We start from the raw sequence: 22,920 nt of genomic DNA, 5'->3' as shown, positions 1-22,920 counted from the left end.
ATCGCAACACTCTTTGGTGTGGTAGCAGCGACTTGTCTACGGTTGTTTCCATCCTGCTCATGACGCGGTCCAAAAGTATCTCCACGGCACGTGCCACGTTTTGACCCGTAGCAGCGCTTGTTTCCAGGTATACCAAACTGAGAAGCACAACTCATTGAGATCCTCGATCTTGATTCGAACTCATATATAAATCACAATTTCGTGTGAAAATCTTTGATCGTGCAAATGGAAGAAAGCGAGAGTGGGATAAAATGATTGATCGATAATTATAGACGACGAAACAATTTGATATGATGACTTTCGATCATTCCGATGGATTAGGATTGGTCGGTACATAAAATTATAAAGGACAATTCGGTTTCGGTTTTTAGAAGAGGAAACATAAAACTTCTCATTCTATGATATCTCATGGAGGAAGATGACGAGGACGAATTAATCGCATGATAAATGAAGAACATAATGAATGACGTGTACTATATTATTTACCCATGCTTCTCCGCTAATTCCCGTGCCTTATGTTCACTAACAACTCGTTTGTCTTCGAGATCGGATTTGTTTCCACAGAGAATTATGTCTGGATCTTCGCAATATGCGTGAGTCTACACGTGTACAAACATGAATCAAACAAGGGAATCGAAATTCGACGAGAAATAAAAACGTGCCATGATGCAAAGGTCGAGACAACTCTAATTATATAGCTCTATCACAATGAGATATAATAAAGGAAATAATTTGATAATTTAATGAAAACCACTTATACTAAAGTTTTTTAGCATCTTCGATCGAACGACAGTTTGAGCTTTTACGCAACGCAGAATAGAAAAAAAACTGTAAAGAACATTTATTTAATAAAAAAATGTGTCATCTACTGTTACGTCTACTACTACTCTTTTACCTACAATTATTTGTTTAATGCATGCAGATAATGTAATTAGTGATTTAATTTCCATGCAAAATATATTGAACTTTTCTCTACTACACCAAAATAACCATTACTAGTACTACTTGAATTCTCATCATGCAACATATGAAACCAATCAAGACATCAATATGTAATTCTTGCTATTATAGACAGATCTTTACTCAAATCATCGTTCATTACATAGATAATGTTAATAAATGACGAGTACCCTAAGCTGTTCCAGCCAATTTCTAACTTCAAGAAAGGACAGCTCATTGGTCAGATCAAAAATTAGAAGGAAACCCATGGAATCCCGGTAAAAGGCTGTAGTTAGACTTCTGAACCTGAATATTAATATTATTGAAGCACTTGCATGAAATGTAACAATACTCTCTTATAAAATGCTATAATACTTGCTGAAGCTTGTATTTATGAATATATTTATTATTCTATGTATTAAAAAATAAATTATATCGTCTAAAGCATTTGAAATATAAAACAATTTGCAAAGGAAACTAGAAGACTTGTTTCATATGCATGATTACTATTGAAATGCAAATTCCCAAACATATTATTATAGCAAATGTTACCGCTCTTGACCAGCTGTATCCCACAGCTGTAAGTGCACACGTTGTGTTCTACCATTTGGCGTCTGATATGCCTGTAATAATTAATTATTCTGGCTCGTAAGTAGCAACATATGTACATGTGTTAAAACCTACTTACATTCATGCTTTCTACTATACTACTATTAAAATATTCATGGTAAATTACACCAATTTAGTATGAGTTTTATTCTGTTTTAACTGTAATAATCTAATGAAACTCTAATGATGGAGTAATTTTCTTACCACACGTTTCTCTTTAAAATCAATCCCGACGGTAGAATTAAAGCGGGACTCGAACATGCTGTCGGTGTACTGATAAAGGAAACTCGTTTTTCCGACACCCGAGTTTCCGAGAGCCAAGAACTTAATTAGATAATCGTATTCCATTTTCGCGACCGATTACGATACACGATTATCGCGCACTGTTATCGCGGATCGGAGCTTATTAAAACAGGGACGTGCCTCGATATAAAAATGTATCGATCGTTTCTATCATCACTCGAAATTTGATAAATTGCATTCGAGAGATTGTCGTAATCGCGCGTGGGTTCGATTATTTAGTCTCGTAGCCACTGTCAAAGCAATACATGTGCGACATTAGACACCTGTTGCCTACGTATACGATTTTCAAAAGGTTCCGCGGATTTCGGATTTCGTACATACGTTAGATAACACCGCGCGTTATCGCAAATGATTATCTTCCGCGATCACAGTTAAACAAATGAGGCTCGCGACGTTCAACAGCTTGCTGGATATTTAACAATGCTGAACGATGCCGAACCTCCTACACAGTGACGTATTGCACAGATGCGCATGGAACTACACGATGCCCACGGAAACTGCTGATAGTTGCAGTACTACCAAAGCTGACGAAGGAAACTGGCAGAGGAAGCTATAATTTTATAATAAACCAAGTAAAGAATTAAACAATCCTATTTCCTAGATTTAAAAATTAAATACCCGATTATTATTATCGCAATTTATTATGTGGGGTAAGTGTATAGTTAAAGAATATAAAACAATTCGAATTCTGGGCGTTTTTAGATTTAATGCATTTAGATCCATTAAATGCATATACTCTGTATATTTAATGTTACAAAGGAATGTCGATTTTATATTTAAGATAAAATAGTATTAAATAATATAAATTGAATGAAGTTTGGCGTTACGTAGGAACGTTGGCAGCTGTGAAGCATTTTATATGTATCGAGATCGAGATATGAATTGTTATACTTTCGTATAAATTTTCAAATAAATACTTGGAAGATTAACGTACATGCTAATACCAAGTGTTTATGAACACGGTTTGTATAACATATTATTCGTTTCGTAATATTCAGAGCCTGGTATCTGCATAACCTCACAAGGGAATATGTTTACTTTTTTTTAACTGATAACGACATTACACATTCAATTACGAGATTTGAACAGTATCCCCAATACTAAGAATACCATCTTCTGTACTTTCTTTGGTTAAATATATACCAAACTTTAATTTTCCATGAAAATGTTCTGCAAGTGTACGCAATGGTTCTACTGTCTTTAAACCAGTGGTTTGATCAATGCAAATCATTTGACACCTTGTACATGGTCCAGCCACCTAGAGAAAATTTATCAATCAAAGAATCATATCTCATTTATTTCATATTTTAGACATACCACAAAATTGTTCTTTCCAATAGTAACATATTTCCATTCTGTTTCTTCAAAGGGTTCACAGCTACTTAGTATCATATTTCCTCTGAATCTGTGTATAATAGTGTCCTTCTTAACTTCTGTGTTAGATATTTTATCACTGAGCCATAATACACTTGCTTTATTTATCAATAAATATTGAGCTTGACTAGAGAACGATAATTCTGGTTTATTGCTTCCTGCAAAGAAAAAATGTAATCAGACGATAAGATATCATTTTTATAATTCCATCAAGTACCTTTCTTTTCCTTGTCACTGTCAGTTTGTCTTATGAGCCTTAAATTTGGTAATCCTACTGCTAAACTCAACCACTCGGAAACATCTGTACCACAATCAGTACCCTGTACTTTGTGTCCACAAACTCTACTTTGACATACTGTTCCCTCCATAGTATTTATAGAATTATTGTCTAACGAAACGTCTATCGAAGGCATATCTAAAATATTTTGATTACATTAGTTTTATTCGCAAGAACAGCGGACTAAATTTTTACCTGGATAATGTAACTGCATTATTCCTTTGTCCTTAAATATAACTGGCCTCAGTAAACAGAGATTGATATGTTGCTTTTGCGTCAAGCAAGTACCAGCAGATGAAATAATCATCCATTCTCTGTCATACTGCAATCCCTTAGAATTTAAACTCCAAGAATCTGCTATCTTATAAGCAGCACAAGATTTTATTGGATATATGTACAATTGCTCCAAAATGCATTTCTTCTTAACAGTAGTATTTTTGGTCAATTTAAAGAATGGATTCTCATTGATTAAGTGCATTAGTGATTCCTTTACTGTTTGTAACTTGTTTGTAATCTCCTGTTCATTATTACTTGTTATACTTTTTACATTCGCATCGTTATGATAATACTTTGCATGTAAGAGTGTTTTGTGGCTTAGCCACCAATCTGGAATTTTATATATTGGTGAACCATCCACAAACGATTGTTTAATCATAAGCAATAAAGTTTGCACATCTTTGATCGTGGACATGTATCCAAATGAGATTCTAATAGCGCCTGTTGGTCTGCCATTTATTAAATCTGCAGCACCTCCACAAACATATCCAGCCTCATAGTTTTGAAGAACTTCTGTATTCGATAATCCTAAATGCCTCTGGCAAGCACCTGGATTGCAGAAGCAACCAGTTCTGAGGTGTATCTTGAACAATGCTGCCATGCTCAATACCTCCATGTATCCCACATATTCACCATTAGAACGCATAAGATTAAATGCAACAATACCCCCTTGCATCTCACGATTCTCATAATCAGTGTCAGAGTACAGTTTAACAACTGGCTTCCCATTACTGTGGTGGAGCATCAACAATGAATTGTGCAATGATTTTGCAAGTGAAAATACATGCTTTGATATTTTCTCCATCGTGATAGATGACAATATATCAAAACCATGTTTCAAGGAAACTATAGAGAGAAATGGTAGAGTACCATCTTCAAATCTGTAACACGATAAGATAGATTATTTTAAACTTTTCTTGAAGTGTGCGATTGCAATTCTGATTGAGATGATCGAATTTCCGAGAATAATTCTGATTATACCTTGAACTGAGATCTTTCCGTTTTATGTGAAATAATTCAGTAGTCAAAGAAACATCTATGGTCCCACCGCCGTAATAAACCTTGTTAAGTACTTCTGCGCTAGAATTCTTTACTAACAATGCGCCAATACCAGTAGGATATCCAAACATTTTGTAAAATGATAGACAGACAAAATCTGGTTTGTAGATAGAGAGATCCAGTTTACTTGTTGCTGCGAAAGCAGCAGCATCAAGTAAAACGTACCACTTTGTAGATGTATTGGAAATTATATTAGAGAGAGCGTTATTACGTACGTCTTTAATCCACGATAAAGGATACTTTAAACCAGAAAAATTGCACTGGGCAGGATAAGCAAATAATGAGTTGCTCTCTTGTGAACAAGAGCTCTTAGATTTCAAGGGAGAATTGAATATTTCAAAGGCATTATTGTGTCTCAAGCACATTATTTTTGCTCCCCTTTTTGCGAAAACTTCTCTCATACCAACAACGGAAGTATGATTATCCTGCGTATAAATGAAGTGTCCTGACTTATTTTTTTCATCATTACTAAAGACGAACGTGTCAGCTATTATTTTCAAGGCTGCAGTCGCGCCTGATGTGAAGATCACGCTGTACTCATCGGGAGATACAGAAAAGTGATCTAAAATTCTGAATGAATCAAAATCATTATCAAACTTGACCTAGATCCTACAATAATATTTATCTACTTAAAGTCTTACAGATATCTCATGCGTTCAATGATATCTTGAGTCACGTTACTTGCACTCCCAATAGAATGCGGATTGCCGTAAAGCGAATTATGCAAATCGGAAGCAACATGTTTTATTTGCGTGTCGGAATATAGTGTCGCACCCGCGTGGTCCAGGTAACACTCCTCTAAAAATTGAACGACGAAAAAAATATTTTATCTGAACAGCGAGAAATCGATTTTCTCCCCTCTTCATTCGTCTGCGCGATCTACAATGATTAAAAAATATTTAAAAACTATTTGTCACTTACCCTCGGTCCTTGAGAAATCATTTTCGAGTCGTTTCGTGAGTTCTTCATCGTATGTCGAAGTATACGATACTCCTAAATGTACTGTGTCTTCCATATCGAGCTTTCTATAACATACGGTAATGTGGACTAATAAAATTTACATTGTCAAGTGCAATACTGACAAGTCAGTACGTGAATGATTACCTAACAAGACAGATATATAAGCACCATATTCCACTACCCGCAGTTTACAGAATAAAAGACAAAACAGCTTATCATAGTACTTATAATTGTACTATTACAAGGTCTGCATGTACCGAACACAACTTGCAATATATTTGAATAGATTACCATTTACGAACTCAAAAGAAAATAAATGCGATAAGAGTTGCTTGGAGACGAGTGCTCAACATGTTTTTCATACTATCCATTTAATCAAGAGCTTCGGATGGTGCAATAAATTACGAATCTCTATTCGTATGAATTAGAACGAATCTACAGTAGAACTAGTACAGTAGGCTATGTATAAATACGTGCCTCGCTTTTAATTATGTAACACGATTACGTATCGAGTACATACATAAATATGCATATAGGATACGGAACAGATGCAATTGTACTTCCTACGATATACCACAGCGCACAGTGGACAATAAAAAATGTGTTCAATGACTCCGAAAGTGAAAGGTATTTTTATTGAATTAAATTAATTGACGTATAACAGGTGCATTTAAATACTACTTGTTCATGTGACGAGGTGGCCGAGTGGTTAAGGCGTTGGACTGCTAATCCAATGTGCTCTGCACGCGTGGGTTCGAATCCCATCCTCGTCGAGTTTCTGTTTTGTTTTTTTTTCTTGCATATTTTTACAATCGAATTATTTTTTTAAATATTTATATAAACATTTAAAAATAAGACTTTTTTACAAAAGGAAACACGTTTGAATAAAAGAGGTATTTCATGTGAAACAATACCAAGTGACAGTCGAAATAAATAAATTTTATGTAACCTAGCACATAAGTTACTTTTATAAAAATGTTCCATTATATTTTTTATTAGAAATTAGTGCTAAGTGGTTAAATAATGCAAGATGATACTGGGACAGGACGACCTCCCAGACCATCACATTGGAGTGATGAGATCACAGAACCCACGGAACTGGCTGAAGTAGTAAATCACGATATTGATAAATTTTTCACTGATAATTCCGAAAGAATATCCGACACTCCTGCAGGTGAATTGAAGTCCAATAGAATAGAGGAAATCCGAGTTATTTTTGTAGACATAAATTGCAATGTTCCGTAATAGATTCGTCGAGATATTTAACACCAATAGAAGAATATCTTGCAATGACCAAACGGTTAATCAAAAGTAAAACGTTATCACCGCGTACCTCAAAAATTCTTAAAAATCTTTATATCAGATATAAAACTATTGGTGGTTACGATCCAGTACCTTCCTATTCAGCTGTTAGCAAAGATTCTATGAGAACCCTAAACGATCTTGACAGAACAGGTGAGTCGTTTAGCGATTCCAGGAATACAATTGCTAAATGCAAAACTTTGGTCTTGGAGGACTAGGAAAGCCATCGACGTCCACAGATTTCGATAATTCATCGATAGCATCAGAAGACTCTGACGATGAAATGCCAGTAATCAGAAGAGCAACGATTCCCGTCGAAGATCCCGAACCGTATTGGTTCACGCAAGCGATTCAGAAGATTCAGAGCTACTCGCTCGATCGACCTTGCGACCAGGAGATCAAGATCGACAATATTTTTACGGACTTTTCCTTAGCCGACGAAGACCGCGACCGAGCGCTAAAAAAACGCATTGAAGAGTGGATGAAGAGGGAAAATCAATCTTCGACAAATACACCAAGTGTCAGCAGGCAAGATGAACCAAGGAGACTAACGAAGACAGAGATATTAAAGAAAATATTTCGTGGAATGAAATGAATCAGAATGAAAAGTCTATTCATAGAGAAAGCTGCGTTAATAGTTCACGTTTTTAAATGTCGAAAAGTAAAAAAGAAAGTCTCCTTCCAAATGGCGTGGCATTTCATTAAATTAATAACGCTGTAGGTGCAATCTGGATCGGAACTTGAAATTACGTCATGACGAATCGCTTCGGGGTTGCGACTTTGACACACCTATTTCGTTTCGCTACGCAAAACTATTCACCTCCGGGGCAGGACATCCAGACTCCACCTAATATTGTAACTCGATCACCGACACACGTGCAAAAGTTGCGTGGAACCGGTGGCTGAACGCGTATGGTATTATGTGTCAGTGCCACAATTTGGAGAAAGTGTGGCCTTGACGAGTTTTACAATATCACGACATTGGTATATGTCTCGCGTTACATAAATGAGGAGAAGGCCAAGAAATAAGGCGAAAAAAAGGGTAAACGCCTTATGTGACGTAGGACATTCTTTTTATGTAATAAAGGATAAGTCGAGTAACTTGAAAAAAGGCCACTCACATGGAATCCGATAAATGTGCACCTTCACCAAAGGTGTTACGTGAAAAATATCGACGGTAATGTGCAATGAGGATCAAATAAAATAAAACACGCTTCATTACATTCAATGCTTGTAATCCTCATATTGACAGAAATCTCTTAATTGTTAGCCTTTTTTAAAAGAATGCTACATTTCTCAATTACTAAAAATGACATGATTAAAAAATGAAGATAGTATCAAAATTCACTGGAAGGCAAGTTTTTAGAACTATAACGACTAATTAAAAGATAAAAATCAGTGCAATATTAGATGATATCAATGATTTTGGAAACAGGATGTATGAGGAAACAAGTATTTAATTGATAGGAAAATTTTATGACAGTAATGTTACTGCAATAAATTTCATTAATTTGACTTCATCGCGTTGCGTATAAAACTGTTTTTAGAGCATAGAAATCTATACGTTGTTTTAAAACAAATATTTAAGTCGATCAATTGATAAGTTGCGCTTACCAAATTAGCGAATCATGCCAGACGTGTCCATGTCCCCCTTAACTATCTTTTGCTCACTACTTTCCATCCTTCTTTCTTAATGATTCCTTTCGAACGAGAAAAAGGTCTCATGGTACAGTTTCCCTCTCCCTCGATCAGCCCTGCCCAATCCCATTGGGTGTAGTGGCACCGAAAATTCGATTGATCCCCCTGCAATCTACTGCATATAAATACTGGGCCGAGTTTCGAATTTTGTCAGAAGTCAGCAACTTGTTCACTCAAAAAGCAAAATGGCATTTCAGGTAAGTTTCTTTGTGAACGCGTACTCTCGTGAAAGTCGTTGATACGAAATAATAAAAATGTTCCTTGGAAGAAAGCTTCATTTATTACTTGAAAATAATTATTTTCATTTCTTGGTCTCTTTTATGTAAAAGACTTTTTAATATTCTGATCTTTCATTGAATGCTCAAGATTTTTTATGATCGAGAGTTTGTTTTCGCAAAACTGATTTATTTCCTACGGAGTATACATGTATAATAAATTTTCCTTTAGTTTGTAGTACTCGCAGCCTGTTTGGCATTAGCCAGTGCTGGTGGTCCAGCGGCGTACAATATCGCATCGTCTTCTGGCGACCTCAGCAGCATCGGTTTCAGCCAGGAGTCCACGCAGAAGGGCTACGGCGGTCAGAACGTGATCTCCTCCTACAGCAAGTCCGACGATTCTGCACACTCGTTCGTCCGCGTGAGCAGCCAGAGCATCAGCAACGACGGCTACTTGAACTACGCTCCTATCGTGAAAGCTGGCTACGCAGCTCAGACTTACCTCGCCCCGACTGCGACACCTCTCATCGCAAAGAGCTACGCCGCTCCGTACAGCTATGGCTCACCCTTGTTGGCCAAATCCTATGCTCTCCCTTATAACGCACCTCTGTTAGCCAAGAGCTACGCCGCACCAGCTCCCCTGATCGCCAAGGCTGCCATCGCCGCACCAGCTCCCCTGATCGCCAAGGCTGCCATCGCCGCACCAGCTCAACTCTACGCCAAAACCTACTCAGCTCCTCTTTTGCAATCCGCACCAGCTGCTTCCTTCTTACACGCTGCACCGGCTGCTTCTCTCTTGACCAAGAGTTACGAATACGCTGCCCATTCTCCGGTCTACGCCAAGAGTGCCCTGCTCGCCCCGTCTGCGTACACCGCCTCCATCGCCCCGGCTGCATACACCGCCTCCATCGCTCCGGCTGCATACACCGCCTCCATCGCCCCAGCTGCGTATACTACCTCTATCGCCCAGGCTCCACTTTTGACCAAGACATACGCTGCTGCTCCCTCGGCTGCACTGTACTCCAAGGCTTACAGCTACGAAGCGGCCGCACCTGTTGTCCACACCGTCTTCAACGGTCTTGGCACCAGCTACGCTTGGTAAATTCACGACTGCGCGTCTTAACCCTTTGATTTCTTGTGCCAGGTGTTAAATCTTGACTTCTCTGAATTCTTCGAGTCTGAACAAGATTTCAGTCTTCTGCGAGATTTTGGAGAGTTGAAGATTATAAAGAACGTGCACCTTGTTACTTCGATTAAGTTCGTCCACGTTAAAATCTTGAATGAACTTTATTGAAGTATTTATTGATGGTCGGAATGATCCATCGTAGACTTAAGGGACAATAAGACGATCTTACTCGATATTTGTAGATAAATGTTTGAATAATTTCATAAAATCAGAGCAATAAAATTGGATGCCAGATGTACGATCTGTACGAGTGTAGAAGTACACAATAAATGTGGCGTACAATTAAGTATAGGTGATATTAATTGTATTTATACCATTTATTATTCCACCATCCATCTTTCCTGCTCTATAGTTAACAAAACATTTTCTCGGCATGAAACAATTTATTGTTTGTAATATTAAATGATAAATAAATTAAAATGTTTACGAGGTAAATATACATTTTTAAATTAAATGATTGCCCTATTACTTCGCTCTACCTAATTGCACCTCGAAAAAAGCGGTAAACAATGTATCGGCTAGCTGTTATGGAGAGAGTTTATTTGCAAAAGATAATGAATAAATGAGGTTTCGATTTGTTTTTCATTATTTCGTTTTAAATTAGCACATTCACCATTTCCATAATAATTGATGCGAGGAAAATCGTATATTATTAAACACACGGGACATTGCATTCATTAATGAAATCAAATCACAAATGCCAATAAAATTGCTCTATATTATTCATCGCATATGAAACATATTTAAAAGTTCTCGAGTATCCGATCTTTTTAATGGCTATTGTGAAATCGTATTCCAATAGGAAATGATAACAAAAGACCGTGGAACAACAATGAAAAACGTGCTCGAACTTTATTGCGCTTTATAAAAGAACTTTCGATCGTGTACTAATTGTAAGGCACTGTTATTTTGAGGTCAGCAGCGTACAATGAATGATGATCGATGATCGACATCGGAATCGTAATCTGGGTTCAAGTAAATGTACGTACAAATATCTTTGTTTCTGGAAGAACTTCTGAACCCTTAGGCGTTCGAAATCATGAAACATTGTAGGTGAGGCTGGGTGAGGAAGCGCTGCGTAGCGTGAGGTGTATAACGCACGTGTATCGGAAGTAAAAAAATATAATCCGAAAACACGTGGTAATCTAGGATCATAATTATGACGAAAATAAGAAAAGTGAAACGTAGGAAGAAATTCCGCATGAATGTAAATCGTAAACGACTGCGGAATAAGTCAACTAAACTGCCGACAATAACGTGGTAAATATAACCATAAAGACACGTCGTACCGATGCGATGAAGCACAGGTTTTCTTGTTAACTACAAATAATTGTATAAATAAAATGTTGTTCGCAGTTCTCAAATAAAAAAGTCGTGGGAAGTAACGAAATCCACCCGTACTAACTTAAAAGAAATGGGTTTAGCGTACGATCCAAACGAGGTTTTAAAGGTACCCAATGTTAGAGAAGATATCATTAAGAATGTTAAAAATTGGAAGATTACTGATGCTGAAGATCAGTCACAAAATGAAGAACATGACGTTGAAATGGTGCCTGCAAAAGTACATGTAGCGGAAGAGCTAGAAGCAGAGGCAAAGGCACCAAGAAAGAGGATGTTCAGGCTACCGAATAGCCAAGTGAATTTCCTCACCTATTTGATGGACAAGCATGGGGAAGATTATAAGGTAATGTTCCTTTCTTAACGATAATTTATTTTACACAAATAAAATGTTACTTATTATTGAATCAACTGTGTAGGCTATGGCATTAGACAGAAAGAATTATAATCAATTGACTTGGAAGCAGATACGTGCTAAAATCAAAGTATTTAAAAACATTCCTGAGCAGTACAATGAGTACCTTAAGAGCAAAACTGAACAAAACAATTCTAGCTAGTTATTCATTTCAATACAGGTATATTTTATTTTGATACAAATTTCTGTATATAAAGTATTTGAATATATGTAAGACAAATAAATCAATTAATTCTGCATGGCTTAGATAAGAACATTAAGAAAGAAAAATATTAACTTGTACATGAAGAAATAGAGCATCATACGTGTCTTTAAGTGTATTACTATTATACATCATGAAACATTAAAATAGATTTTTATTTCGAAATATAATCTCTGTATCCTTATTGTATATATTAATTACAAAAATTGTATTAAATATATATTATGCGTGCTGCATAAAGAAGAAAAAAGAATAAGAGAGAAATATTTAGTATGATTCATGAGGTAAATAAATAATTTATTAAATATATATATAAAAGCTGAAAAAAGCAGTATAAAAAGTGTAATAAAGTTAAATGACTGTAAACATATCATACTGAGAAACCCTTAAAAAATTATGTATTTTATTTGTATTGTTTTCTTAAAGCTTCAATTATTTTTCATGAAAATGTTCATTTTAAACAATCTGTGCTCTCAATTTGGTGAAAAAATCATACACAGTATAGCAAGTTAAGCATACTGTTCTTTCCTTTCATTTCTTTTTTCCTTATGTAAAGAGTTATTTTTAACAAAACAAAGGACCGGACGCATTATTTTTTGCCATTTGAAATATCTTTTTTCTAACAGAATCTATAGATGCATGGTACCAAGAATATTCCGTTGTTTCTGGTGACATTACGGGTAATGGTCTCGTTTCGCATCCAATTACTTCTACCTTATGCTTGTGAGGAGAGATACTTAATAAATCTAAAGCTTTCTTAACTTCTTCGGGCTGCAGTGCATTAGGAGAATCCTGATTTTACACATAAAATTTATTAGATATCGTCAGCTTCTAAATGGGTATTCCTAAAAACATTTACCTGTTTATTAGCAATTACTAAAATTGGTACATCATCCATCCTTGCATCACTTAACAACTGTTTGAGAATGAAAGCAGCTGAAGCTAATTTGTTTACATCTGATGCATCTACTACAAACAATAATAAATCTGTGTCTTGCAGAAAAGCAGTCCAATACTTCCTAGTGGAATCTGAGCCTCCAACTAGCAATAAAAGGAATTGTTGATTACATATTTGAACAGTGTTCCTTCCTTTGTCTTAGTAGTTAAATTTACATACTGTCCCAAATATTGTAAAATATATTTCCATGTTTAACTCTATATATACAAGAACCTTCTGTTGGTTTTGGGGGAGCAGTATAAAACTTTTCATCGCCATTCGCAACACATATTTGGTTTACAATAGAAGTTTTACCAGCTCCATTTAAACCCAACAACAGCACACGTTTCTCCTGACTATCGTCCATCTATAAAAGGAAAGTGGTAATAACTGTAGCCGAATGTACGAACTCAGAAATGAATCACGAACACAAAGAGGATTCATCGAGCCAAATCAATTTAAATCGGCCTCTAACCTTCGAAACCTCTTCGAAACCTTCATCTATCGCTAGAAGCTCTCGCTTTTTCCAGTACCGGTACGCGACGTACGTCCCAATACAAGTGCAACCGATCCAAAATATCGTTCGCCCGTTTCGCAGTGCATTGGGTATCATTCTTCCTGGCTATTGTTTTCTTTGACGAAAATACCGAAAAGTAGGACCGACTTTCTCAAGTCCGCGTGCTCGCACGTTGCCTTGCGCGTGTTATCACTTCACCGCGTGACATGCACCTCACATCGTTCCAATTGTGCGCACGTTGTTTACAGGATTCATGATACATTTACACGCGAAGATCATTAGCATTCATGTGAAATGATAATGACACACTCTGCTTCAAAGATTTTGGAAGGACTGGTTTCACCGAGTTTCACGGTTTCACGTCCCTAGTGATTGTGCATGTGTTGGTGACACACCGCAGTTACGTGAGTGTCTACCTGGTAGTGTAGGTGTAGGGGCAGTTAGGGGGACGTTTATGTCTGTGGGGTTAGGTCAGCCAGGTTTGACAGCATCAGATTCCTGAGCCTGAGTTGTGCCTGAGTGCCAGGGTGACTTTTCAGTGATATCGTGAATGCCATGGATATATTATAAGACACGATTTTATATAATGTCGATCACATGAAATAAACACTTGTAAATTTTGTCGTGCGCATTTGTACTTGACTGTAATTTACCCGATCAATGGGACCGGACTATTTTGACAGTTCTGCCGTCAGCAGATAGTCCACAGGATCTTTAGGTAATAAAAAGGATTTATTAAATATCATGTAACATTATTGAAGCTTGACTTTAAACGCGATTTCAGATTTATTTCTTTTTGATGAATGTCTCAAAGAATGAGGAACAATCATGAATTACTAATGAATAGGTTAACAATGAGTTTCTTAAAGTAATTGCCGTCGTTTGAGATAATAAAAAATGGATAACGTTGCAACCGCAGAGTGCTTAACGCTTGATTTTGGTCCTTTTGAAACTGTCCATCGTTGGCAGCAAATGCCAGAATGCGATGAATTCGTTGGCGCCAGGTATACTTAATTAATTCCCATTGCCACTCGAACAGTTACTTTAAATTTTCATACTCAGTATCACAGTCATTTCCAGCATTTTCAATTTTTCATTTAATTCTTATCTTTATCCAAAGACTTATTATTAAAAATTCTATGTACATAAATTACACCCAAATGGTCCAGAATTTTTATTACCTCTAATATAATTTTTTCAAATACCACTAGTAGTTAATTATTATGATTTATTAGTTGAATCTTGTTCTCCTGTTATTATTAAATGTTACATTAGCAAGAGCTTTGTAAATGCATTATTCCAACAATTCACAATTGTATTGTATTATACACAGGCGTAGCAAACACACTGTTGTAGCATACAAAGATGCGATCTATGTATTTGGTGGTGATAATGGTACAAGAATGTTGAATGACTTGTTGAGATTTGATGTGAAAGAGAAGTCCTGGGGACGTGCATTTGCAACAGGAGCACCTCCTGCTCCTCGTTATCATCATTCTGCAGTTGTGCATGATTCTTCTATGTTCGTATTTGGTGGTTACACCGGCGATATACATTCCAATTCAAATCTTACCAATAAAAATGACCTGTTCGAATATCGATTTCAAACCGGCCAGTGGACGGAATGGAAGTTTATTGGAAAGTATGTTTTATTTAACTGTTTCATTTGATTCGTTTTTATATCTGGTTGTTCTTTAGAACCGTCTTTGGCACGCATGAGAGCGACATAACTTTTGCAATTTCTTTGTAGAACTCCCGTAGCTAGATCTGCTCACGGAGCAGCAGTGTATGATAATAAATTATGGATATTTGCCGGCTATGATGGCAACGCAAGATTAAATGATATGTGGACAATATCGTTACTGGTAAGTTTTTCGACGCAGCGTACTTGAGATAGTATCGGAACATTTATTACTCTTCATTCGTTTTAGCCTGGGGAATCGAGAGTGTGGGAGGAAGTTGTTCAATCTGGTGATTGTCCGCCGACATGCTGCAATTTTCCTGTAGCAGTAGCGCGTGAATCCATGTTTGTATTTAGCGGCCAGAGCGGAGCCAAGATCACGAACAGTCTCTTCCAATTTCATTTTCGAGAGAAACGATGGACGCGAATTTCGACGGAACATATTCTCCGTGGTGCGCCTCCTCCACCGCCGCGACGATACGGCCACACTATGGTCAGCTTCGATAGACACCTTTACGTTTTCGGCGGCGCGGCTGATTCTACGTTGCCTAACGATCTTCATTGCTACGATCTCGACACGCAAACATGGAACGTCATTTTGCCATCCCCTGATAGTCAGGTTCCGTCCGGTCGCGTGTATCATGCGGCCGCGGTGATCGGAGAGGCAATGTTCATCTTTGGCGGGACGGTCGACAATAACGTACGATCTAGCGAAACGTACAGATTCCAGTTCTCGTCTTATCCAAAGTGCACCTTGGACGACGATTTCGGGAGATTCCTGAACGGTCGCTTGTTCTGTGATGTAGAATTCATTGTAGGAGATACAGAAACGAGGATACCCGCTCATATAGCCATGGTAGCAGCTCGTTCCCAGTTCCTTAGAACCCGGATCAGACAAGCTCGAGAGAAACGCGATAAATACTTGGAGGAAGTGTCCGGTACCGCGGACGTGCCGGTCAAAGAAATGCCATTATTAGAGGTAAATTATCTATATTATTTTCCTTAGTCACGATGAAATTATAAAATTGTCCTAATGTTACTTAGGTGAGACTGAAAGATGCTGTACCAGAGGCATTTGAAATGGTTTTAAATTACATTTACACCGATCGAATCGATCCGACGAAGAAAGGCGAAGATGGATCGAGTAGTCGTGTAGAAGATCCGCTAAGCAATAGGATTGTTTTACTCATGATGGACGTATATCGTTTAGCTTTGCAATTCAACATGAAACGCCTGGAGCAGTTATGTGTTCAATACTTGAAAAGGACGATAAGTCACGCGAATGTTTTAGAAGCATTGCACAACGCTGCCCAATTGAAGCTATATTTCATAAAGGACTTCTGTCTTAGCTTTATTGTAAAAGAAATCAATTACAACGAGATCGTAATGAGTAAAGAATTTGAAACCTTGGATCAGCCGTTAATGGTGGAAATTATTCGAAAGAGGCAGAAGCCTCAGAAAGGAGCCTTTCCTATACAATGTAATCTCAGTGCAGGTATGACTGTACAATATAGTCTGTCCATGTGACTAAATATTCAAATTTGTTTTTTTTTATTGTAGGAACAACTTTGGTACAGGACATGGAAGCATTTCTGAAGAGTGTAGGAAAAGAATTCTGTGATATAACTTTAATGTTAGATGGTGTGCCGATTCCAGCTCATAAGGCCATTCTCGCGGCACGGTGTACCTATTTCGAAGGCATGTTCCGTTCTTTTATGCCGGAAAATAATACAGTAAACGTGAGTTGTTGATCTTTGAACATCATTTCTCCGGAATAATTAAATGCAAAGTAAGAAAACTCGCAAATTTTTTGTTTACAGATACAAATCGGTGAAATGATTCCATCTTCCGAGTCCTTCGACTCATTATTGAGGTACATCTACTATGCGGATGTCTCAATGCCACCTGAAGACTCTTTGTATTTATTCACTGCGCCGGTTTTTTACGGTTTCACAAATAATCGATTGCAGACATTTTGCAAGCAGAACCTCGAGATGAATGTCACATTCGAAAACGTGATACAGATCCTGGAGGCGGCGGACAGAATGCAAGCTGTTGACATGAAGAAGTACGCGTTGAATCTCATTGTGCATCACTTTACGAAGGTACATATTGCAGTGATATTTCGATTTCATTCTTCTACCAGAAAATCTATTCTAATAAATTATTGCAGGTCGCGAGGCTTCCAAGGTTAAAGCAACTGAGCCGAGAGCTTCTGTTAGACATCGTAGAGGCACTGGCCGACGAACGCAGCGAGGCTCGAACGTGCCAGGACATGGCGAATGATTGCTGACGTAAGTGTATGATACAGTATTCTAAAAATCCTCAACACCGTGCGCGTATGTGTATAGGTAAACGGAATGCGAAAACTGAATCGAGCGACTGAAACTGATATATCAAAGATCTCAAAAACGTTTGTACATATAATTCCCTGCGAAGTCGTTGTAAAGAAATAAAGTAAATATGAATTAAGTAGCGAAAAATAAACTATATGTATCATCTCGTGCGGCGAATTCAAAAGATTATTAATAAAATCAATAAAGCAGATTGTTATATATTTCACTGTCAGAAAATTACGTAGGAAGATATAGGAAAGGGGAATTCGATTGGGCATTAAACTAGTTAATTGATTAATAAATTATTTACATACTATATTTTGTCGCTTAATCGTGAACGATCGTACATACATGCACAATCAATACTTGTTTAATCGTAATTTAACATTTCAAGCTTAATGCAAGCTGCATACATTTTTTGGGGGGATGAGGGAAGGGAGTTGAAAGAAACCTTACGCAAAGGAGCTCGTATAAAATCATTGCTCTCGTTTTCTTTCTGTGTATGTGTGTGTGTGTGTGTGTTGTCTCTAGTTAGGTGACGTCTTCATCGAATAGTCCGTCTATCCAGTTCAGTCTCATGAACAAAATATTATGAAGTCGAATTTGTACTTAGAGTAAATGTGTCTTTTTTTATGTCACGCTTTTTCTCCCACACTCGTAAATCGTATATTTTATCGAAGTTTATACGAGGGACAGCGTATTTACTCTCAAATTTTTTGTTTTTTCTACATAAAGTGTGAGTTTACCCTACGCGTGAATTTTCGCTTCTAAATGTTCGTATCTTTATTTTTTTTACGTCATTTATTATCACGAATTTTGAACGCGTTTAAAATTGCTTCTCTAGAGGCATTTTATATCCAACTATTGTAGTCATCTAAATTTAAATCACAATAAATAGTCGTGATATTGATTACACTAAGTAGGCCTCTTTCTTTTTTGTTCTGTTTGTCGCTTAGAAAGTTGAATGATCTAGAATAATATTTGATAAACTTGGCCGTGTCAGCCAGCGCCGTGCCAAGAATTAATTACAAAATGAGATCTAGGAGTTACACGGCTAGAATTCAAATTAGTTACGACGATACGGTCGTGGTACAAACTTCACGTTGATTTCGAATGGCCCCAATCTGAAACAAAGTTAGGATCACACTTGCTTACATTTCCCTTTGAACAGAGCTCGAACATGTTCCGCGCTTACCGATTGTAAAATTGCTTGAGTTGTGTCGTAGGCACAGGGAGTACGAGACGTTTACTCAAGTTGAATCCTTTCACGTATTTGCCAAACCATTTTCTGAATCTGAATGAAAGTGTGTGCAGCACTTTTATACAGATAACAGAAATCTACATTCTTTTCTTCTCAAAATGCTGTATCCGTACGCCCTCATCAAATACAAATGGTCCGTAGCAATTTATCGTTTCGGCAGGTTACTCTTGTATGTTAGCTCTCGTCATTTCTAAAACAAAAACATGCCGTTCCCAAGCCGCTCTTCTTGCAAGAAAAAAAACGAGATATTATTTCAAGTTCGAAAAGCGTTTTTAATTGAGACGTTGAGGCACGTCTTTTATATAAACCTTTTCCTCCGCGATGCTACTAGTCGATGGCATCCTGTGCGAAGGTTCCAACCTTCTTCGTCTCTCTTCGATCGCATCCGTGTCTAGAGTCATCGCAGGCTGTATCGTTTGCGTCACAGACGTGCTTATGTGTCTCGTTTTAACGAGAGGTGGGTTTCGTGACTGAGGAATAGCAAACGCTCTTCTCAGTGCCCCTCTCGGGGGCGACGGTGGTGGGTACGAGATACCTAGTATTATTGTTTCAGTTAACACCTCGATGCAACACGCTCGCTAACATTCATTTTTGCATGCCAATATCATGCTATAGACTTCACGTTAATTAATTTCTTGGTAAAAGGACTCGAGGAAGATTACGGATGGGCAATAGAATTGATTGGTGCAACGGGGATAAATAAATCAGGGTTTCTTTTCAACTTCTTGTTTGAAACCTTAATTTTTAAACATTCTGTATTTTCCTATCCTAAGATCTTTGTTTGAAGCATGCACAGTGCTAAGTTCGTCGGTGTTCGTGGTCATCTAGATAGCCTTCTAAGGGGTGAGGGAGATGGAAAAACGTATATTCCCGCGTGGGTAATTGCTACCTCGGTGCCCTGGTGAAAGCAACGTGTCCTTGCTCTTTGTTATTTGGGGTACAATTAGAAGCGAATTTGGCGGTGTCGGAGAAACGGTCGAAGTTTGTGGCGAGGTGGCTAGGGTCAAGTTTGGCAGCGATTGGCCCAAACTAGAGTATGCCGGCACTTGAACGCTCAGCGTGTTAGGCGTCGGTGACTTACTCATCAGATATCGTCTATTATCAAATTTGTTAGGACTAAAATAATGGTCAAATGTCGGTCAGATTGCAATTAAACGGTTGTGCTAATTGTTGGATGCACGCAGAAGTTTCACTACATATGATGATATAATGATTCCCGACTCCTTAATTTAACTTATGAAACTTCTACGAACATCTGATATTTTCTAAATACGTTCTAGTCACATTCTGTGTGTCTACCTTATTTGTAAAGGTCTGTGATTGTGTCCTGAACTCTCACCCCCTTCTTCCGACGATACGCTCGAAGCTCGGGGTGGTTCGCTTGTTTCAACGCTTACATTTCTGCTCGCATTGTAACTAGGCAGGAAGGTACTGTTTCCCGGCGAGACGCCTTCCATCTCTATGCTCCCACTGGAAAAACGACTTTCGTTATTCCAACTCGCATCCCTTTGATAAGCTAATCCGCTTCTTCCCCTGTCTACCGTCTAATTAGAACATCGTTCCATACCTGTTACTGTGCGCGAGACTGCTTACTCTCGATGCTCTACTGCTTCCTCGAGGTGTTTTCACAATGCCCTCGTATTCTTCCTGCTCGTATTCAACGTCACTGAGGAAAGTGCTCGGCTGTCTACTGACCGTACTCAAGTTCATGGTGCTACCAAGCGGTGGCACTTTCATTAACGCGAATTGTTGCTGAGCTTTCTTTATCGATTCTATCCAAGACTGAAAAAAAATGGAACGGTCAACACGCACCGTAATTAGATTTTCTTAAAGATCAGTACCTTGGCTAATTTTGATTCACCAGCGCTAAGAACTAAAGCACCTGACACCGCTCCGTATTCGTTCAGATAAATCAAACCCAAACTGGTTGATTCCTTCAATTCGTGTATTCGAATTCGATCGATTACGTACGGTTGTCTTATTATCTTCAGACCTCCGCCAAGTGTGCCAGCCGAACCACTGGACGAGGCTTTCTTGGTCGACGGTTTACAAATCAATAGCATGTCCGTTAATAATAGTACGTGGACCTCCGTCTGAGAGACATTCAAGTTTTCATTATCCTTTCTCAATCCTAGACTTTTCGCTTATTCTGGTCGTGATTATTACTTACTTTACTACTGGCAGCGTCTCTCAACTTCAGATCTCCTTCGCGAAGGAGTACTCTGAGCGTGTCCCTGGGACAACCCGGTATCGGAACCGTGGTAATGTCGAACGTGCTGTAATGCCTAATTAGTTTCTCTAATTCTTCGTCCTTAGACTCGACCACGTCGTAATTCTCTATTCGACACGCGGCGCTGGCTAACCGTGCCGTCTCTTCGCTCCTCCTTAAAGCAGCGTTTACCGAAGCTACAAAGTCGTCCACGGATTTGATCTGTAACATAGTTTATAAGCATCAACCGAATGCAAAATAACAGCACTAATCTCTGTAGAACACTACTAATTCATTATTTAAGGTTTCATAGAGGTCAGTGAATAATAGTTCTTACCATGTGTGTCAATTCCGCTCGCTGCTCTTCGTTCTCCGTGTTCTTGTGAATAGCCTTCAAGAGGAGCGAATATTTTGTCAGTCTCTGCATAGGTTTCACCAATATGTCGAGCAATTTCAATCGGTTGCAATCTTTCTGAGTTTCGCACCACTGGATAACAAACAGTCTTTGTCAAAAAGTGTCCTACGGCGAATTTCGGTTCTTCCTCTTCGATCACTTTTTTAACTTACCACCAGATAGACCGTGAAGAGTTGATTATCGTTAAGTCGGTCCCTGCAGTATTGTTGGCATTTGCTCTGCTCCGAGCAATATCTGGTGTAAGGCGCGAACGTTTGCTCGAAGGTCTCGAAACCTTGCAGAAGATGACCGGGATCGAGGGGTTGGTTAGTGGTTCTCGAAGAATTTATCATCGATAGAACGTACTCCGTCCAGAAGTACCGGTTCGCGGCGTAGATTTCAGGGATGTTGCTGAACAGTTTTGTTCTGTCGACCTCGTTCAGGATATTCGAGGATTGCAGGCTGCAGAGGCATGCCATGAAGAGCTAGAATCGATCGAGAGTGTAAAATTATGAGAAACGTATAAGAAATCTGTAAAAATTAAAGAAAGTTTCGCAGGAATACTCACGTCAGTAACGACTTTTAGAGTCTTAATATAAGCCACTTCTGTCTGGGCTAGTTCCCATAAAGCAGTCTGCTGCTGCTGCTGCTTTTCTGGCAATTGATCCGAGTTCTGTACGATTTCACGCCAGTCCTCTTCGAGATTGTACAAGCCTATAACAAAAATGTTTAATTTTCGATATTTAATTAAACTATGTCTTTGCATCGTTTCAGCTTGGACTGTCTCGCAATTCGAAGCCGGTGAGATTGTTTCCACTAGAAGATCGTACGTGGATTCGTCAAACGAGACTGTGAAATACCTTTACCCAACCGGAAACACCGTTGACGGTGTATAAAGAAAGAACAATCATTGTTACAAGAATATCGTAAATGTTTTGCATTGTAAGATAATTTATTGGGTACAAATATAAGTTTGTTATATAAAAACCATCAGCGTAATCCTTATCTCTGAATTTAAACAAATAAATCGCTTACCGTCCTCGTTAAGGGTGAGCTCGTAAGGTAATTGTCCGTCCGTTAGCTTCGGCACGCCGTGTTTATCGTATTCGTCAAGCTGTGCAGTGAGCGAGTCGAGCTTGGTACCTTTCGTATTCATGAAGAACCCGCTCCAACGCTGTTTGCTGGCCTTGAACCCCGCAGCTCCAACGGAGCTCCGGCCAGACGTAAGCGTGTTGCTGCTACCGACCTCGGAGTCGACGCTCGAGTCCTCCGTCGAAACGCTAAAGAAACGACCGCTGCGAGTTCGGTAGCTCTACAAATTAAACGTTAAATGAATTTTAGTTAAAGATAAGAAATAATAAAAATTTCCATTCAAAATAGTTTGGACAAGAAGTTCTTAGGGATGTATTGGCTATACAGTCAATCCCAGAAG

The 22,920-nt window shown here is 38.3% G+C and overlaps 7 protein-coding genes and 1 non-coding gene across 22 annotated transcripts in view; 4 read left to right on the top strand and 4 right to left on the bottom strand.

Moving 5' to 3' along the window:
* Rab27 (RAS oncogene family member Rab27) overlaps window positions 1-2,376 on the bottom strand; it is a 6,092-nt gene extending 3,716 nt beyond the window's left edge. The window contains exons 1-4 of the mRNA XM_018030128.2: window positions 1,753-2,376; window positions 1,492-1,562; window positions 1,131-1,245; window positions 487-599 (exon numbers count right to left, since the gene is read on the bottom strand). Coding sequence (XP_017885617.1) covers window positions 487-599; window positions 1,131-1,245; window positions 1,492-1,562; window positions 1,753-1,896 — 443 coding nt within the window. The 5' untranslated portion in view covers window positions 1,897-2,376. The remainder of the gene's footprint in view (window positions 1-486; window positions 600-1,130; window positions 1,246-1,491; window positions 1,563-1,752) is intronic.
* Window positions 2,377-2,573: 197 nt separating this feature from the next.
* mal (molybdenum cofactor sulfurase) lies at window positions 2,574-8,802 on the bottom strand. 3 transcript variants are annotated; one of them, XM_018030126.2, is made up of 8 exons: window positions 8,714-8,802; window positions 5,759-5,862; window positions 5,479-5,635; window positions 4,760-5,407; window positions 3,698-4,659; window positions 3,443-3,640; window positions 3,169-3,383; window positions 2,574-3,109 (listed from the first exon to the last, which is right to left on the bottom strand). In XM_018030126.2, exons 2-8 carry the CDS (start codon window positions 5,850-5,852, stop codon window positions 2,924-2,926), a joined length of 2,460 nt encoding a protein of 819 aa, XP_017885615.1. In that variant the 5' UTR covers window positions 5,853-5,862; window positions 8,714-8,802; the 3' UTR covers window positions 2,574-2,923. The 3 variants fall into 3 exon arrangements, with proteins under 3 accessions (XP_017885615.1, XP_026672158.1, XP_017885614.1); XM_026816357.1 differs by lacking the exon at window positions 8,714-8,802 and adding an exon at window positions 6,089-6,226 and having other exon boundaries at window positions 5,759-5,941; XM_018030125.2 differs by lacking the exon at window positions 8,714-8,802 and adding an exon at window positions 5,942-6,062.
* On the top strand, window positions 6,489-6,570 carry TRNAS-GCU (transfer RNA serine (anticodon GCU)). The gene has a single exon. It is a non-coding gene; the product is annotated as a tRNA-Ser (tRNA).
* LOC108628294 (cuticle protein 21.3) lies at window positions 8,792-11,239 on the top strand. The gene is made up of 2 exons (XM_018030127.2): window positions 8,792-8,994; window positions 9,245-11,239. Exons 1-2 carry the CDS (start codon window positions 8,983-8,985, stop codon window positions 10,112-10,114), a joined length of 882 nt encoding a protein of 293 aa, XP_017885616.1. The 5' UTR covers window positions 8,792-8,982; the 3' UTR covers window positions 10,115-11,239.
* A 14-nt stretch (window positions 11,240-11,253) lies between these two features.
* On the top strand, window positions 11,254-13,224 carry LOC108628247 (nucleolar protein 16). 4 transcript variants are annotated; one of them, XM_026816359.1, is made up of 4 exons: window positions 11,254-11,458; window positions 11,555-11,882; window positions 11,956-12,111; window positions 13,154-13,224. In XM_026816359.1, the coding sequence occupies exons 1-3, from the start codon at window positions 11,358-11,360 to the stop codon at window positions 12,091-12,093; spliced, it is 567 nt and encodes a 188-aa protein (XP_026672160.1). In that variant the 5' UTR covers window positions 11,254-11,357; the 3' UTR covers window positions 12,094-12,111; window positions 13,154-13,224. The 4 variants fall into 4 exon arrangements, with proteins under 4 accessions (XP_026672160.1, XP_026672161.1, XP_026672162.1 ...); XM_026816360.1 differs by lacking the exon at window positions 13,154-13,224 and adding an exon at window positions 12,199-12,323; XM_026816361.1 differs by lacking the exon at window positions 11,956-12,111 and having other exon boundaries at window positions 13,154-13,222.
* LOC108628258 (ADP-ribosylation factor-like protein 3) lies at window positions 12,450-13,931 on the bottom strand. The gene is made up of 4 exons (XM_018030051.2): window positions 13,566-13,931; window positions 13,271-13,457; window positions 13,013-13,194; window positions 12,450-12,945 (listed from the first exon to the last, which is right to left on the bottom strand). The coding sequence occupies exons 1-4, from the start codon at window positions 13,701-13,703 to the stop codon at window positions 12,718-12,720; spliced, it is 735 nt and encodes a 244-aa protein (XP_017885540.1). The 5' UTR covers window positions 13,704-13,931; the 3' UTR covers window positions 12,450-12,717.
* A 223-nt stretch (window positions 13,932-14,154) lies between these two features.
* Window positions 14,155-22,478, top strand: Lztr1 (Leucine zipper like transcription regulator 1). Of its 4 annotated transcripts, XM_018030048.2 has the most exons (10): window positions 14,155-14,325; window positions 14,392-14,611; window positions 14,941-15,249; window positions 15,358-15,472; window positions 15,539-16,267; window positions 16,333-16,783; window positions 16,849-17,027; window positions 17,109-17,393; window positions 17,462-17,582; window positions 22,263-22,478. In XM_018030048.2, exons 2-9 carry the CDS (start codon window positions 14,505-14,507, stop codon window positions 17,579-17,581), a joined length of 2,295 nt encoding a protein of 764 aa, XP_017885537.1. In that variant the 5' UTR covers window positions 14,155-14,325; window positions 14,392-14,504; the 3' UTR covers window position 17,582; window positions 22,263-22,478. The 4 variants fall into 4 exon arrangements, with proteins under 4 accessions (XP_017885537.1, XP_026672159.1, XP_017885539.1 ...); XM_026816358.1 differs by lacking the exon at window positions 14,392-14,611; XM_018030050.2 differs by lacking the exon at window positions 14,941-15,249.
* The window catches only part of LOC108628255 (pleckstrin homology domain-containing family G member 5), a 67,009-nt gene continuing 62,007 nt past the window's right edge, over window positions 17,919-22,920 (bottom strand). For 4 of the 7 annotated variants that reach the window (XM_018030042.2, XM_026816353.1, XM_026816354.1 and 1 more), the window contains 12 exons: window positions 22,524-22,800; window positions 22,057-22,202; window positions 21,662-21,973; window positions 21,432-21,581; window positions 21,056-21,316; window positions 20,727-20,978; window positions 20,453-20,667; window positions 20,185-20,355; window positions 19,772-20,001; window positions 19,194-19,420; window positions 18,820-19,075; window positions 17,919-18,748 (listed from right to left, as the gene is read on the bottom strand). In XM_018030042.2, the coding sequence (XP_017885531.1) occupies window positions 19,070-19,075; window positions 19,194-19,420; window positions 19,772-20,001; window positions 20,185-20,355; window positions 20,453-20,667; window positions 20,727-20,978; window positions 21,056-21,316; window positions 21,432-21,581; window positions 21,662-21,973; window positions 22,057-22,202; window positions 22,524-22,800 (2,247 nt within the window). In that variant the 3' untranslated portion in view covers window positions 17,919-18,748; window positions 18,820-19,069. Of the gene's footprint in view, window positions 18,749-18,819; window positions 19,076-19,193; window positions 19,421-19,771; window positions 20,002-20,184; window positions 20,356-20,452; window positions 20,668-20,726; window positions 20,979-21,055; window positions 21,317-21,431; window positions 21,582-21,661; window positions 21,974-22,056; window positions 22,203-22,523; window positions 22,801-22,920 lie in introns of those variants that run through there. The other 3 variants (XM_018030044.2, XM_018030043.2, XM_026816355.1) reach the window with 3 other exon arrangements.

This window comes from Ceratina calcarata, unplaced genomic scaffold, assembly GCF_001652005.2.
Source record: "Ceratina calcarata isolate Rehan_Ccalc_2016 unplaced genomic scaffold, ASM165200v1 scaffold514.2, whole genome shotgun sequence".
Classification (NCBI taxonomy): domain Eukaryota; kingdom Metazoa; phylum Arthropoda; class Insecta; order Hymenoptera; family Apidae; genus Ceratina; species Ceratina calcarata.
This window is presented reverse-complemented; position numbering and strand designations above follow the sequence as displayed.

Excerpts from the sequence above, each read along its gene's own strand:
- mal (XM_018030126.2), bottom strand. The coding sequence starts at position 5,852 with ATGGAAGACACAGTACATTTAGGAGTATCGTATACTTCGACATACGAT. Across the intron at positions 4,660-4,759 it reads CGGAAAGATCTCAGTTCAAG|ATTTGAAGATGGTACTCTAC; the intron begins GTATAATCAGAA and ends ATCGTGTTACAG. Across the intron at positions 3,641-3,697 it reads AATGCAGTTACATTATCCAG|ATATGCCTTCGATAGACGTT; the intron begins GTAAAAATTTAG and ends AAAATATTTTAG.
- LOC108628247 (XM_026816359.1), top strand. The coding sequence starts at position 11,358 with ATGACGAAAATAAGAAAAGTGAAACGTAGGAAGAAATTCCGCATGAAT. Across the intron at positions 11,459-11,554 it reads AAACTGCCGACAATAACGTG|TTCTCAAATAAAAAAGTCGT; the intron begins GTAAATATAACC and ends TGTTGTTCGCAG. Across the intron at positions 11,883-11,955 it reads AGCATGGGGAAGATTATAAG|GCTATGGCATTAGACAGAAA; the intron begins GTAATGTTCCTT and ends TCAACTGTGTAG.
- LOC108628258 (XM_018030051.2), bottom strand. The coding sequence starts at position 13,703 with ATGATACCCAATGCACTGCGAAACGGGCGAACGATATTTTGGATCGGT. Across the intron at positions 13,195-13,270 it reads ATTTTACAATATTTGGGACA|TTGGAGGCTCAGATTCCACT; the intron begins GTATGTAAATTT and ends TTTTATTGCTAG. Across the intron at positions 12,946-13,012 it reads TAGTAATTGCTAATAAACAG|GATTCTCCTAATGCACTGCA; the intron begins GTAAATGTTTTT and ends GTGTAAAATCAG.
- Lztr1 (XM_018030048.2), top strand. The coding sequence starts at position 14,505 with ATGGATAACGTTGCAACCGCAGAGTGCTTAACGCTTGATTTTGGTCCT. Across the intron at positions 15,473-15,538 it reads TGTGGACAATATCGTTACTG|CCTGGGGAATCGAGAGTGTG; the intron begins GTAAGTTTTTCG and ends CATTCGTTTTAG. Across the intron at positions 17,394-17,461 it reads TTGTGCATCACTTTACGAAG|GTCGCGAGGCTTCCAAGGTT; the intron begins GTACATATTGCA and ends AAATTATTGCAG.